Source organism: Vipera berus (assembly GCF_964194415.1).
Source record: "Vipera berus genome assembly, chromosome: 2".
Classification (NCBI taxonomy): Eukaryota; Metazoa; Chordata; class Lepidosauria; order Squamata; family Viperidae; genus Vipera; species Vipera berus.
Genome location: NC_138203.1, coordinates 55,853,172 through 55,870,169, shown reverse-complemented (window position 1 = coordinate 55,870,169; position 16,998 = coordinate 55,853,172). Strand labels below are relative to the sequence as shown.

At 37.3% G+C, this 16,998-nt stretch overlaps 1 protein-coding gene across 2 annotated transcripts in view; it reads left to right on the top strand.

The window, feature by feature from the left end:
* The window catches only part of ZNF608 (zinc finger protein 608), a 136,933-nt gene extending 122,157 nt beyond the window's left edge, over positions 1-14,776 (top strand). Inside the window, exons 4-10 of one of the 2 annotated variants that reach the window (XM_081321317.1) lie at positions 2,505-2,592; positions 4,116-6,543; positions 9,999-10,416; positions 10,818-10,990; positions 12,037-12,190; positions 13,986-14,067; positions 14,632-14,776. In XM_081321317.1, the coding sequence (XP_081177443.1) occupies positions 2,505-2,592; positions 4,116-6,543; positions 9,999-10,416; positions 10,818-10,990; positions 12,037-12,190; positions 13,986-14,067; positions 14,632-14,638 (3,350 nt within the window). In that variant the 3' untranslated portion in view covers positions 14,639-14,776. Of the gene's footprint in view, positions 1-2,504; positions 2,593-4,115; positions 6,544-9,998; positions 10,417-10,817; positions 10,991-12,036; positions 12,191-13,985; positions 14,245-14,631 lie in introns of those variants that run through there. The other variant, XM_081321318.1, reaches the window with a different exon arrangement.
* The last annotated feature ends 2,222 nt before the right edge of the window (positions 14,777-16,998 follow it).

Below are 16,998 nucleotides of genomic sequence, written 5' to 3'. Positions count from 1 at the left end.
TTCATTAGGGTGCTTTTTACCCTACACAAATAAGTCATTTGTTAATATTACCGTATTTAGACATCAAGCAAGGGTCTAAATTAGACAGTGTTAAGTAGTTGATAAAAAAACTTCCAGAAATAGTTAGTACAGTTCACTAATTTTAGCTTTGACTTTAAATTTGCCATTACTAATCAGATACAGTAGTTGTAACTTATCAGCCTATATAATTTACAATTATTTTTATTTATTTATTTATTTTAATTCCATTTATATCCCGCCCTTCTCCGAAGACTCAGGGCGGCTTACAACAATTATAATTGTTCCTTATTATAAATTGTTACTCTGGCAAACAAATTCCTTTTTTCAAGATCCAGAGAAGAAAGATTTTGAATGCTTAACACAGCCCAGTTGAGCAGACAGTAACCTTTCAAGTTGACAAGCCCAGATAGTGCAAACAAACCAGAGCGTAATTACAGAAGCAGGAAGCATTTAAACCAAGCCTCTTGTGCTGGTGAGATTATTCCAGGCTCACTCCCTTCCCCTCCCCCTCACCATGTCACTTTCTGCTTGCACAGAAGGGTTGTGTTACATCACTGTTTTTCTTTCTTTTTGTGCCTCTGCTGCAGTGGTAAGTCCAACCAATCAGATGGCAGCATTGTCGACCAGCCCTGGCCAATCCAGAGACGGAATTTGAGGGAAATATGAAGCCCTTAGGGAAAGACAATAACAAAGGCCTTTTTCACTGCAGACAAATGTTAAGTGTCTGTGCAGACTTTTCCTGTTTTTTAATGCTATTATTCCAAGAAGGGAAGCCTTGTTGTTTCTTTCATGTTTCTCTTTCAAGTAATTTTAATTATACATTTGTGGTACATCAGAGATTCAGGCACAAAGAGATTTAGCCTATTGCATCTTAAGCTAAAAAAATGCATTAATCTTCTAACAATATAATATGTTTCAGTAATTTAAATACAGCAGAGATAGATTGAAAAATGTTAAGCAATTGGAAAGGTCTCCAACACCACATGCAATGCCCTGGAGAGTACATGATGAGAAGAACAGATCCATTCTGCATCTGTTTGAATGTGTATTTTTATAGTATAATTGGGAGTGGAGGTATTTTCCTTTCTACTTTTGTTTTTAATTGCAAAAAATGAAATATATTTTTCTGGCTTGTGAGACCACGACATGCTGTGGCTTTTAGTTTTATTTAACAAAGATTTTATCATCCATATCTGGAGTTTATGTTTTTGTTTCTTTAAAAAAAAGACCTCAAGTCAGGATATATATCTTATGCGGTGGCCTTCTGCATTTACAATAACATGCTAAAACCATGCAGGGAACCATTTTCCCTCCTCTGATATGCTGTTGAAAATGCTTAAAGGAAATCCCTTCTTCCTTAGTACTTTAGCTAATAGCATTTCAAAATACATTCGTGCTGTTAAAAGGTCCCTAAGGAAATAAGTTGCAGGTTACATGTTTTCTTTACATTGATGTTCTGGTCTGGGAAAAAGGTTGAATGCAAATTAGAAATCACACTAGTGACGTAAATTGAGCCGACAAGCTGGAAACATGAGGCAGGATGTCATTTATTTATTTATTTATACATTATTTCTCAGTTTAAAGGCTGGGATGGAGTTAGAATATACAAATATGTAGCGGGAGGGGAAAAACTTTCATATTTGCCAATTGGTGCTAAATATTTACAATGAATTACAACTTGATATTGTTACTCTGGGTCTTTTTTTAGCATGTCTTATTATGGATATTATGGAAACAATTACTTGTGTTCATATACATTCTAAATCTGGTGGAATATAGGTATTGTCTATAAGCCTAAATATTAGAAATTGTTTTTTATTTGAGGGAGCACTCCAGAAGAGAAATCTGATAGCTTTTCAGTGTTTAATAAAGAATACTCATTGACACATTGATTTTGCTTTTTGTTAAATATTGGAAAATATTTCCAGTTTTTCTAAATTTTCATACTTAAAAGAAATGCCTTCTTAAGAAAAATAAAGAGCATGCAATATTAGCTATGTTGATAATATTTAGAAATATTAATTCTACAGTATAGTGTTTATATTGTGTAATTGCCTCTAAAGTAGGTATCATTTCAAATAAATATACTCTGTGTACTCTCTGAGAAGCGTTTCCTCTTGCTACCCAATGCTCAGTGGGCCAGTTACTGATACTCAGCTTTAATTTCATTAGTGTTCAACAATAATTATGCAATAATAGAAGAAAAAAAATAAGAGGTCACTGTTTTTAAAGCAGACACAGTAAAAAGCATTGCCTCTCACTTTAGCATCCTGATCACTACCCTTATTCTTTGTCTTGCATGCACATTCATTGTCCTGTGGGTTTTAAATGGAAGTCACTGAAACCAAACAAGAGGAAGTTGGCAAACCACAATCCGTGAAAGCAAATGAACATTTAGCTGTTTTTTTTACCATTCTGTTTCTGAACTAAGTCCAAAAGTCATGATTCCCACCGACCAGCCTTTGTTTCTTTTCCATCTGCAGGTGTCCTTGTTGTTAATGTTACTTGGAGGAATAAAACCTATGTTGGAACATTGCTTGATTGCACAAAACACGATTGGGCTCCTCCCAGGTAAGTAATTATCTGGAGGGAGTGGGGTCTGCTTTCTTGTTCACATTCTGACATGAGAACTAGACAGATAATAAGGTTTTTTTTAAGGAAAAAAAATCATTTCACATAAGTGATACCATATGTTGAAGGAAAAGTAGGCCATGCAGAAGAAATTATTTCCAAATGAATAGGCTTTATATTTATCCCACTCCTCCAAGACTTGCAGAATGTACCCATATTTTGAAAAGCTTTAAGAGGGAGTTTAGGTGCATTAAGTCTTGTCAGTACTGTATTTCAGTGCATCTATTTTGGTTCTAATTTTAGAAAGAAGGCATTGATCTTGCCATCAAAATTGCTGGTTTAGCTCCGAGTTTCAGCACTGTAATGTAGAAGGCCATAAAGTGAGATCTGGTGTGTGTTTCCTGTAGGCTATTATTTGTGCCATCCTTAGCTGAATACATGAATGGATTTCTTAAAATAAGGAATACTGAATGAAATCCAGTATACAGTTAGAGAAAATGTGGGATGCCTCTCCTGCTTCCTCTCACATCTACTAAGTTTGATTCTAGCATGCTAAGGTGAAAGAAAGGGAGAAAACACTATGGTGTTAATTAACAATTTCATGTTGTTTGCAGTATTTCACTGTTTATCTTTTTATGTGCCTGGTGTTATTTCATTTTACTGCTTCTGTGTATATGGTTTATTCTGTTGTCAAATCTTTTAAAAAAGAAAAAGAAAATAGTAAGAAATAGCAAATAAATCACCTCTTGCAAAACTTGTATGGCATATCAAAAATTAAAGATGTACAGTAACTGAGTACCTTACTAAAATAATCAACCCCACAGATTACTACCCCATTCTTCTCCTACATGTGGGGACCAGTGACACAAAAATGAATCTGAAAACAGTAATAGGACATTACGAAGAGCTAGGAAAGAAAGCTGTAGAATTAGGAGTGGCATTTTCATCAATACTTCCAACAAAAGACCAACATCCAATGAGGGAGCAAAAGATTTTAGAAACAAACCCCTGGCTTAAAAAACTGATGTCGTCAGCAGAACTTTGGCTTCCTAGACCATGGTCTGCATTACCTAAATGAAGGGCTACTGGCAAGGGATGGGCTGTACCTCACAAGAACTGGAAATAATATATTTGGTAAATGACTGGCTCATCTTATCAAAAGGGCTTTAAACTGAAATTGAGGGGGGGCAATCTTCCTGACCTTTAGAACCCTAATTCCAAGCAAAAACCACTAGATAACCAGTCACATAAGGAGGTAGAGAGTAAAGAGAAAGAAGAAATAAAAAAAACTTAAATGAAGCTTTTCCCTTTCAGCTCTATTCTGATTGATTGATCCTTCTCCCTTCTTAATTTCAGATGACTTAGGGAAGTGTCCTTCTCCTCCTCCCCCTCCCTATACATTACTGATATTTGCGGGGAGGTCTGGACGTCCTATGTGTTGGTTTGCCATTGAGACAGTTTTGAGATTTGGTTTTTCCCCCCCCCATGTACCCAATTCTGAGAACTGATTTTATTTATAACAGGTTTTGTGAATCGCCAACAAGTGACCTGGAAATGCGAGGAGGTCGGGGCAGAGGAAAGCGAGCAAGGTCTGCAGCAGCTACAACCACACCTGGGACTGACATTACCTTTACAGAGTCCAGAGGACTACAGAACAAGAACAGAGGCGGTGCCAATGGAAAAGGAAGACGGGGCAGCCTTAATTCTAGTGGCCGCAGGACACCCCCCAACTGTGCCATGGAGGATATGAAAGTCAGCCCTTTGTCTAATAACAAGAGGAAAAACAAGCCACCCATGGAGCTGGACTTGAATTCCAGTTCAGAGGACAACAAATCTGGAAAGCGCATGCGCACCAATTCTAGAAGCACTCCTACCACTCCCCAAGGGAAACCAGAGACGGCTTTTTTAGACCAAGGCTGCTCTTCTCCAGTGTTGATTGATTGCCCCCATCCTAACTGCAACAAAAAATACAAGCACATTAATGGGTTAAGGTATCATCAAGCTCATGCACATTTAGACCCAGAAAGCAAACTGGAATTTGAGCCTGACAGTGAGGACAAAATCTCAGACTGTGAGGAAGCACTTGGCAACGTGGCACTTGAATGCAGTGACCCAAGCACAAGTTTATCACATTTCGATCAGCTGAAAGGGCCCTTGTCTCCTTGTTCCCTGAGTACCCCTGGAACACCAAAGGGGAAACGGGAGCAGGCCCACAATGGCAGGAATTCTGCCAAAAAGAGGGGCTTGAACAGTGAACTGAATAGTCTACCGGTTATTTCCAATATGACTGTGACTCTGGAAAACTGTTCAGTGGCAGAAAACAGTTTGGCCAGTGAAATGCCCAAGCTAGAAGCTGAAGGACTAATAGACAAGAAAAACCTAGGAGAAAAAGACAAAGGCAAAAAAGCCAGTAATTGCAAAGTAGATAAAAATCTGTCCAAGCTGAAAACTGCCAGACCCATTGCCCCAGCTCCAGCTCCCACACCGCCTCAATTAATAGCTATCCCCACCGCAGCCTTTACAACCACCACCACTGGGTCAATATCAGGATTGCCCTCCCTGACAACCACTGTTGTGCAGGCTACACCAAAGAGCCCTCCGCTAAAACCTATTCAACCAAAGCCCACAATCATGGGAGAGCCGAGCACTGCCAGTCCAGCTCTCACATTACTCAAAGACAAAAAGAAAAAAGAGAAGAGGAAACTTAAGGACAAAGAAAGCAAAGAGACTGGGAATCCTAAAGTGGATTTGAAGCTGGGAAAATTAGAAGACACCAAGGGGTCTGGGAAAGAGATTACTGGGCATTTTTTAAAGGAACATCTCAGCAAGAATGAAGTGTTAGCTAACGGACTGTCAGAGTCTCAGGAGAGCAGGATGGCAAGCATTAAAGCTGAAGCCGATAAAGTTTACACTTTCACAGACAATGCCCCCAGCCCTTCGATAGGGAGTTCCTCCAGAATGGAATGCAGCCCTTTAGTGAATGGACAGTCTTCAGTGGCGCCACTGCACGTGTTGACACAGAATGGGGCAGAGGGTGCTGCTGCTAAAACTAACAGTCCTGCGTACTCGGATATCTCCGATGCTGCAGACGATGGTGGTTCTGACAGCAGGTCAGAGGGCATGAGGTCAAAGGCCAGCTCTCCTTCAGATATTATTTCTAATAAAGACAGTGTTGGAAAAGGACATTCTTCAACACCGGTACAATTACCCCAAGTAAAAGAGGCTCATTCTCCTTATTACCATGGCTACGATCCTTATTATTCTCCAAGCTACATGCACTCTGGACAGGTCAGCACCCCCGCAGCTGGGAACAGCAGCAATAACCCCCAGGGAATGAAGATCAAAAAGGAGGCGGAGGAAGAGGCTGAGAAAAAAGATAAGGCAGAGCCTCCAGAATCCAAAAAAAGTGAAGCTGGTCCCACTAATTTGCAGCCTCAACACCAGTCTGTAATAACTCAGAGGCATCCTGCACTTGCCCAGTCACTTTACTATGGCCAGTATGCTTATGGGCTTTATATGGACCAAAAATCCTTAATGGCCTCTAATCCTGCTTATAGGCAGCAGTATGAAAAGTACTATGAGGACCAGAGATTAGCAGAACAGAAAGTGACTCAAACTGGTAGAGAATGTGAAAGGAAAAACGAGCTCCCCCTGAAAGACCTGGGAAAAGATGACAAGTTGAAAAACATACCCTCTGCTACAATCTCAAAAGCACCTTCAGCTACAGAGACCAATAAAAACAACACTAAATTAGGGTCATCAGTCCCTAATAAAACTGAGGAAACAAGTAAACCTCAGATGCTTTCGAATCACCAGCAACAGACTCAGTCCGATAGCTTCAAAGCAAAACAAATGGAAAATCATCAGCTTATAAAGGAGGCTGTGGAGATGAAATCTGTTATGGATTCTATGAAGCAGGCTGGAGTAGATCCTACTACAAGGTTTAAACAGGTGAGAAGGCAGAAGGCTGAGTGGCGGAATTGTTCTAAGCTTAGATTCTAAGCTTATTCTAGGGCTTTAAGCTATAATCTTTTGGCATTTACTTGCAGATATTTCTGTGCAGCTCACGTGGATGTTTTTTTCTTGCTTTCTCAAACAAGATTTGTCACTATGCTCTCACCTAGATTTCAGGATAGTAGCAACTGACCTCCACAACTAAGCCCAATGTTAAAAAGAGAGCTATCCTTGTGATGTACTGAATTTGTATTTTGAAGGATAGAAATGATGACATAACTTCAGGGTTTTGTCTGAACACTGCTATTCCCTATTCTTCCAAGGTTCAAGGCCAATAAACCTCAGTGGAGTGTGCAATCCACATAAGAGCAGGGTAGAAAGAAGTAATTGAGTCACTTGGCTTTTGAAGCTTAAGGATATTTCTAAACCTTGTGGAGCCCTGCTCTGCTTTCAGTCTGGAATTACTGAAGTGAGATTCTTTGCATGCTTCTTCTCATGCTCTACCAGAACTCTTTTTTCCTTGGTCACTTGTTATGTTAAATTATCCTTCTGTTTGTAAGCAAATTTGAAGGTGGTTGCAAATTTGTGGTGATCAGAAGAGTTGAAAGGGGTGAGCAGGCAGAGAGGCTGCTTCTGAGACCTTCAGCAATAGTTATCCCCAATTGGCTTTCTTCCAAGTATGAGAAGGAATTCAGACTCCATAATCTCCAGCCAACTAGCTGGGACTGGCAGGACTTGGCATCTCAAATTTCTAGGTTATAGTGTAAAAAGCTACACATAATTGAAGAAAGCATAATGCTTCCAAAAGTCATTCACATATGTAGAAATACTAGTAATAGCAATATTCATGGGGAGGATTTATCATTGATAGATTTGTGGTAAAATCTGAGAATCCCTGTCTTATATAAAGTGGCAGATATAAATCTCACTGTGTAATTTGGCTTATTATATCAATAAAGATAATGTGTTAATGTTATACTTTGCAAATATTTTCAAGTATGAGAAGAAGAGTTTTAACTTTTTTCAGACAGGGTAAATATAAATAGATCTTGCTCATGCTAGTCTTTGATGGAAGTCATAAATCTTAGCCTTTATATTACACAGCAAGATCTATATTCATAAACCCACCCACCCCCAGTATGAAATACTTTATTGATGTTTGAATGAATGGTTTCGATCAGCGGTCCCCAGCCTTTCTGGCACAAGGGGCTAGTTTTGTGGAAAACAGTTTTTCCACGGACCAGGGGGAAGGCATGTTTTCGTACACAATCTAGATCCTGTCTATGGAGAGATGAAGCTTTGCTCACTCACCCACTGCTTGCACAGCCTGGTTCCTAACAGGCCATGGACTGGTACTGGTCCGCAGCCCGGGGGTTGACGATCCCTGGTTAAATTAATAGAAAATTACTAAAATCTGCAGTATACCCAATTAAAAAACACAAAATAATAGATCAAAAACATACACCAACAGGAATCAATTTACATTGGTTTGCAAGGCATATGTATCATAATGATGCTTTCTTGGCTAGCTCTAGAATTTTCAACAGAAGTTTTCTGTTTTACGGAATTAGAGAGCCAGTTGGTATAGTGGTTAAAGCCACCAGGCCAGACACCAAGAGATCATGGCTTCTAGTCTCGGCTTAGACACAAAGTCAGCTGTGTAATTTTGGGCCAGTTAAGATTTTCTCAACCTGCTGCAATAATATATAGTATGTAAGTACAGGTAGTCTTATACAGTGGAGCCCCCAAAAGGTACTTAGGATCCAGATTCAACACTCCAACGCTCCCACCCACTCACATGATCGCATTTTGGGTGCTCAACAAACAATCCACATTTTTGCAATCACGTAACTATGATTTACAACATTCTGGTCTCCATTATGGTTGTAAGTAAAAGACTATCTGTACAGTCAGGAAGCTTATTCTAGTTTATGTTAGATTTATGCATGCTTACTCAAGCTCCATATATGATTGCTCATTACTATATATAAAGAAGCCTACTGTTTAATACCTTTATCGTATAATGTGTAATTGAGTATGCAAATGTACTACTGCTATTTCTTAATTACGTTATAAGGAAGTTTTATTTTTCTCCTACTTTTCTCAGTAAATGTGAATTTCTGTTTCTGTATGGTAAGAATGAGGCCCTTATCGAAAGAGCTCCTTTGCATGTTTTCTACAGCTGAGCAGTCTGTTCTGTCTCTGTTGCACAGTAAACTTCAGTGTCATATGTAAACTATTTCAGTTTCAAAACACAAAAATGGAGATTGCTATGCAAAAAGCATAAACGTAACTCAGCTGGTTTGTGGAACTCGTCATATATTTATTACACGGCTTTTAAAACTTTTCATTATTCAAAACCAAGTATCAGAAAATCCTTGCCCATTGTGAAACACTTTAAGTTAATTTAAATATCCCCATTGTGATTGGGTTATTGTTTTATATGTCTTACCCAAAGAAAAACCATTTTTATCCAATTTGGGGTAATTTACTCTGGTTTGGGAAGCATTGATTTTTGGGGATTGTGACCAGTTTTTCTATATCCAAGCTAAGCCAGTTGGTAAAAACTTTGTATTGTTTATTTCAGTGTTGATAGTTCCTATTGCAAAAACCTTCCTCAGCAAAAAATAAAAAACCACCTCAATAACCCAAAGATACATATTTGCTTATCAAGAAATCAATTTCTGCCTTCAAAGTAAATTACAAATTTCCTAAAATAAAACCAAAACTATAGTTGTATCTTTAATTTTTACCTTTAAATGTTATATATTTTATCCGTTAAGGTAGTGAGGGTTCATTTAAGTTCAAGCAATTCTTTGTACTTTATATTAATTTTTAATGAAATACTATTGCTACTCATTTCTGTTCATAACTCTGGCTTTAAAAATTACAACCTTTTGTTATTTTCCAAAGGCAAACAGGATTTCTACATGACATACTATATCCTCTTGCGTTGCTCATTAATCCTTTTCCAGCTTTCCAGAAGTCTCCAAAGCAGTATGTGACATCACAAAATGACTTCTACCTTGTGAAATTTAGACAGAGGCTAAGATTACATTCCTACCTTTATATATATATAAAGCAAAAGGCCAGCTGGAAGGAGTTAATGAGGCATTTCTGCTGACTTGAAGCTATTTTCTGCTCAGTAACTGCAAGAGAGATCTGCCAGGAGAACAGACTGAGATGCCAGTAAAAGAGTTATGTCACATGCAAACTCCAGCAATGTTACAGTGATAAAGACATGACCACAGTTCCAATACTGAGTTCACTCAGGTTGACAATAGCATTTTCAACACATTGCATTTTTTTATGCAAGCTGCAAACCCTTCTGTATTTGCCAGTTCTACTCTTGGCTGTTTTGGCTCTGTTCTCTGGACCACAGTAGTTGTAGGTTCTTCTTTTAGAATGTAAGTATTAAAATGGTGGGGGTTTTTTTCTTCCTTTCCTATCAGGATCCAGATACAAGAGCATGGCATCATTATGTATATCAGCCGAAATATCTTGATCAGCAGAAAGTGGAAGAACTGGACCGTGAAAAAAAGTTAAAAGAAGATAGCCCCAGAAAAACACCTAATAAAGAAGCTTCCTTCACTAGCCTTCCAGTTTCATTAAACAGCATTAAAGAAGAGCCTAAGGAGATGAAGCGTTCTGAGTCTCAGCCACTGGAGGAGAACAAGATAAAAAATGATGATCAAAAGACTCCTGTAAACTGGAAGGAAACCCGGGGTACTAGAGTGGCTGTTTCCTCTCCAATGACTCAGCATCAATCATATATACAGTACTTGCATGCTTACCCTTACCCACAAATGTATGATCCTAATCATCCTGCATACCGCGCTGTTTCTCCTGTTCTCATGCATAGTTATCCAGGTATGTACCAAATTAATCTGAATAGGTCCATCAGTTTTTTACATTGCCTGTTAGAAGCAAAGGAAAATTAGAAGCTTCAGAGATTCAATTTCTTTTGCAAAGGGTCTAGGAGTGAAATAAATTTAACATAAGTTATTTTTTTATGAATTATCAGCATTTCCGAATCTCAGAACCATTACAGTTATTACTTCTTTCACTTAAATCCCTAAATGTTTGAAATAGAAATATGTTCAGCCCTCTATAACTGTTCATTTGCCAGGTTCAAATAGCCACATTTGACAAGAGAAAGAAATATATTCCCTTGAATACAATTTTTGTAATTTGCATTTCATGCATTTGAAATTGCCTTATCCCCAATTGTAAATAGTAACTTGAGAGCGCCTTTATTTTTTTATCTGTAGGTGCCTATCTTTCACCAGGATTTCATTATCCTGTTTACGGAAAGATGTCTGGGAGAGAAGAGGTGGAAAAAGTCAATACCAGCCCTAGTATCGGTGTAAAATCAACCACTGAATCTAAAGCACTGGATTTGTTGCAGCAGCATGCCAACCAGTATCGCAGCAAGTCGCCTGTGGTAAGATATATCTTGTTCTTAAAGAATTGCATAAATTGGCATAACTGGAAGAGTGAGAGGGTTAACTTTAACTGGTATACCTAAATATTTATATTTGAGAACTAATCATGATTTAAGTTAGTTTGTGCTTTCTTTCAGGAACCAAAATTAAAGAGGCATGGGCCTACTTTTAATTGCACTGTGTTCTGTTTCATTGTATTTTCTCCTAAATGATGCTTAAAAATCTCAGGGTACAGTAATAAAGCTGAAATAAGTTTCCAAACATTAATCAGAATAAGGAATGCAGTAAAGCCTTTGCACCTCTCCTTAATTTTTGGAATGTCACCATCAAATTATAAAAAAATCAGGTGTTTTTTAGATAGGTTGAAGAAAATTTAATTGCTGTAACAAAAGTTCTTCACCCTAATGTTTGATTAAAATAGTTGTCTTCTTTTTCAAGCCAGCTGGGTATAGCTTTTGTTAGTAGAGTAAATGGAATAGCACAGGTGCAGGGTGGTATAAGGCAGGCATGTCAAACTCGCGACGTCGCGCAACATATCACGACTTTTTCCCCATTGCCGGCAATAGGGTAGGCACAGTTTCAGTATGATACATCCGGCCCGCGGGTCAGCAATTTGACATGCCTGGTATAAGGTGTCAGTAGTTCAGATGACAGGTTAAATGTAAAGTCTTCTTTGAGTTATGCTCAGTTTTCTGATAACTGACAGATGTTGCATATTGCTTATAGCCAGTTGAGGAGATAAATAAATGCTGTAAGTAAATAAACTTAATGGTTATTTCCATGTAGTTTTCTTGGCAGCAGGACAGAAGTGGTTTTTGTTTTTTTCTTCCCAATCTGAATTATAGTCTGGAATTCTTTGTTGGAAGAACTAACTTGATTCAACCATGCTTAGCTTTTAACATGACAAGGTTGGCTAGATGTTGCCACCCACCTGGGATAGATTGGAGATACAAGATTGGAGATACATTAACTAGAGCCTGAATAGCTCACATCTAGAAAAATGTGGAGTCATCCATGATTTTTTCTCAATATGTTTTGTTTTCAGCCTGTGGAAAAATCTACAGCTGAACGTGAGAGAGAAGCAGAAAGGGAGCGAGATCGTCATTCCCCCTTTAGTCAGCGGCATCTTCATACACATCACCATACACATGTTGGAATGGGCTACCCGCTAATTCCAGGTCAATATGACCCATTTCAAGGTGAGTGTCAGCTTTCCTAATATTGTTGATTATAAAAATACTTGGTTTTGATAGTGACCACATTGTTGATAGAACCTACTGTTTTTGCCAGGATATGGGTATAGAAATGCAATCTTAAAGCCAGCCCAACTGGTTCAAATGGCCATAGTCATCTAAGGTGCAGCAGGCTGACTTAAAGAGTGCTATTTTCAGTTCTCTGCATGGCTGTAGGAAGGTGAGGAAATTAGGCAATTGGAGTGCATGTGTGTGTATGTGTGTTGTGTTGTGTTGGAGCTTCCATGAATTCAAAGACTGCCTTCAGCCATACCTAACTCTGTGGTGGCATTGTGAGCATGCCATTATTCTTGATCAGGTTTGGGTACACCATAAGTTGGTTTGTTCATTCCTTCTGTCCTCCTTATTAAGCTTTTTTGTCAACATACTGCAGCCAATAGGGCACCCTTGCTAGCAGAATTGGGAGGAGGGTTCAGCTGATCTCCTGCCCAGTAGAAAGGACTTTCGTCTTCCAAAACACCTAATTCTTGTATTAATAGGGAGTAAAGTTTGTTGGCTTACTATTGAGTAGGTATTATAAGGATTCTTCTGCTAATAAGCCAAATAGTCCATTAAGGGTTTTTCAGGTAACAGGGTGAACTTACATTAAATATGTAAATAGTATGAGTAGATTCATGTGATTTTAAAAAAATGGGGAAAGGCCAAGTGAGAATAGTAACAACAACAACAACAATAACAACAAAATAATAATAATAATAATAATAATAATAATAATAATAATAATAATAATAATAATAATAATAATAATAATATAAAAAATAATAATAATTTAAAAAAAGTTGGAAGAGACCTTGGAAGTTTTCTAGTCCAACTCCCTGCTCAGGCAGGAAACCCTACACCATTTCAGACAAATGGCTGTCCGGTCTCGTCTTAAAAACTTCCAGTGTTGGAGCATTCGCCGCTTCTGGAGGCAGGATGTTCCACTGGTTAATTGTTCTAATTTTCTCCTTAATTCTAGGTTGCTTCTTTCTTTGGTTAGTTTATTAATGAGTAAGACCTCTGTTAGTCATTTAGCTCATAGTTTTAGAACCAACATTGTTTTTATTAAATAATATATTACTGGAGGTTAATCATAAACAGCAATTTTTTTCTGCTGGTTTTTTTTTTTGCTATTTACCTGTATTCTACTAATATTAAAGGCTATTTTTCTTACCTGCCCCAAAGAGCTTCTGTGATGTTTATAGCTGAAAAAGTGTTAACTCATTGTGTTCATTTAGTGCCCTGCCAATTTCTCTTTTGTGCAAAATACTGACTGTGCTTCAGTGGTCCCATATGCTTTATGGGATATTTATATGTGTTCAGAAAGAAAAACACTAAAATGATTGCTATTATGCAAGCATTATGTTTTGAGAAGCTATAACATCTTTGCTGTAACTCACTGTGACTTTTGATTCTTGTTGTTTCCTGGTGCCTATTATTTCTACTGAGCTTCCTATTCAGGAATTCATGCAAGCCATTTAGCACCATGCAGTGCAGTACTTGGAAAATAATACAATAAGGCAGAATGCCTTCTTTTCTTATAAAATGCCTATTAGGTGGAATCTAAAAAAAGGCATGCTGGTTGGAACAGCTAGGCAGGGTTTTCTCCAGCTTGCTTGCAGTAATTAGGTATGCCTTCTGCAGAAAATATAATGGCGCTGTTGTGATTCATGTCTTGTTAATATGGAGGTCTGTAGCTATTGTCGACTTTTGTGAGTACCAGCACACATGTCCTGAGATATACCATTTCACTTTTCTCCAGGGCTGACCTCTGCTGCCCTTGTTGCTACTCAGCAGGTGGCTGCTCAGGCATCTGCATCTGGTATGTTTCCTGCACAAAGAAGGTAAATATTGTGAATTATACTCGGCTATCTTAATAGGAAGAAAAGGGAAAAATTGTTCCATATTTTGAGGGCAGTCTTTGTAGGAAAGATGCTTTGTCCGTTAATGAGAGCATCATCGTCCTCATCATAACATTTTCCACAGAGCTGTTACCATAGCATAGTTAATTGATCACTGAAGCAGACGCTGTTCTTCTGAAAAAAATGAACCATCCAGTCCATCATGTAACAGCAAATCATTTAGATTTCCACAGAGTATGATTTAGCTGTGTGTGTGTAAGTGTGTGTGTGTGTATACATATGTTCGTCTTTGTGATGTTTCATAAATCTGTAAGAAAAATGGGCACTTTGAGATAGCATATATTTTTAAATAAAATATCTGCATCAGTATTCAACTGTTCTTAATGACTGGAAACCCTACCTATGAATAAATGTACATTAATTAACAGATAATTAAATATCTGTCTGGTTTGCTATAGTACTTTTCCCACTTACTGAGACTGTTGGTGTTACAGAGTTAGAAATAGGGTATTCTAAAAGGTTCTTTTGTTTTCTGTTTCTTTTCAGAGAATGATAAGTCTGGACATGTACATCATCATGTGACTGGATCACATGAAAATAAGCGCTTTATTACAGACATCAGTTCCATGGTGTTAATTTGAAATGCCTTAATGGCAGGCAAAAACCAGTCATTTCATTTTTGTAAATTGCAGATTTTTATCTCAGAGTAACAAATGTTGCTGTATTTAGACTTCTGTTTGTTTGTTATATATATATATATATATATATATATATATATATATATATATATATATATATATATATATATATATATATATATATATATATATATATATATATATATATATATATATATATATATATATATATATATATATATATATATATATTCTTTACTTTTTTGTATCTGTAATTAGGCTTGTACAAAGAGTCTAATACTAAATTGTAAACCACACAAGTAAATGAAAAAAGTGTATTTGTCTTGTTTAGAAAGCGTTATCTACAAAAAGTTGGTTGTTCCCTTTTTTCTTCCTTTTTTTCCTTTTTAAAAATTGTAAATAACTAATGTTATGTATCTGTGTGCCTGAAACTTGCATACTCTTCTAATATTGCCCACAACCTCAATAGAGGCTAACTGTGATAATGATGATGACACTTTGGTACAATTTAGATGTCCATTTGGTGGCTCCTATTAAGATGCATCAGTATAAAATGTTACTGTATTAACTGTTTCATTGTAATTGTGTATTGTGAAAAATATACATTTGGAAGGCATGGGCTTGCCAGTACCACAAAAACTGTGTTGTACATAATGTATAGATTTTAAAATGGGAAAATAATGAGCATCTGTGAATAATGAAATGTCTTTTTTTATAATCTTGAATGGCAAATAACCCAATAGCCTGCATACCAGAAGACGTCTGTGATTGTTCTATTACTTGAATAGTCCTGCAGTCTTTTTTTTAATGTTTACAATTATCCCGTTTTAGAAGAGAGACTTTAATGCCATTGCCTCGTTACTTGTTTTATGCTGTAATCTAGTTTATTTTATGTAAGATGTATATTGAATGCTTTCATTTTTATACTTGCCTTAAATAATTTGGCAATCAGAATTAAAAAAAATGCTGTTTTTTGTATTTTCTGGTGTCACATCATTATTCAGAAATCGTTGCACATAGAACACTTTCTCATATTTATACGAGCATTTCTGATCAGAATTTGGGAAAGGAAATTCTAGTACAGAATACAGCGGAAGTTCAAATCCTATCTATTGTCTTTTCCTGTCTTAAACACAGTGTAACATGGACTCGATTGACATGCCCCTCAACTTTGGGACCCTGGGAACTGTCTGAGCAGTCTGGAAAGGGGCTTGTAGAATAAAATTTACAGCTAAAGAGTAGGATCATGCTGCTAGCTGGAGTTGAAATGGACTGCCACTGCTCAATCTTAGGGGACAGGTTGTCTCTTCTTCTCCAGGGGATAATCTGAATAGAAATGGGAAGGGTAGAAAAATTAAAGTTTCTAAGTTTTGGAGTGGAATGCTGAAGGTGTCAGGAGAAAAAGAAATGGAAACTGAAGAAAAGCTAAGCTACCTCAGGAGGAAGAATGAAATTTCAGGACCCTTTTGAAAACTTTGGTTATTATCACACAGCCCTTACTTGACCCTTTAAGGAGAATCATACCTCTTTGGGGCTTGGGTATTTTGCAATTGTTTTGGTTTATTTGTTTCTATAATTTAATAATGGACTTTACTGTGAGAGGAGCTGGCATCTATTCAGTTTTAAAGTGCCACCGGTCAGTGAGTGCCGGCGGGTGATCCCTAGGGGTAGGGCGTTCTCTGTGGGCGCGCCTGCCCTGTGGAACGACCTGCCTGTGGAACTCCGGACCACCCCCGACCTTTGTTCGTTTCTCCGGGACCTAAAAACCTGGTTGTTTGATTTATCTGGCCTGGACTGAGGGGTTTTAAATTTTTAAATTTAAATTTTATATTTGGGCTATTGTTATTTAATCCTATTTTAATCTTAATTTTATCTTAATTTTTGTACTGTTTTAACTGTTTTTAACTTTGCCCTGTAAACCGCCCTGAGTCCTTCGGGAATAGGGCGGTATAGAAATCTAAATAATAATAATAATAATAATAATAATAATAATAATAATAATAATAATAATAATAATAATAATAATAATAATAATAATAATAATTCAAGCCAGAAAGTCTGTGAAAAGTTGAGTTCCAGTTATATCGGTAAAATTGCTGAATGCAGAGCTATAGTAGACAGAAGTTCCAGAGGCTCTGCTGAACTACCCAGCTTGAATGAGTATGTTTGATTTTTCAAGATTTAAGGCAAAAACTCCAGGTAGAGTGAACAGGGCAATACTGGTGGATGTTGTCACTCCTCCTCTCACCAATTC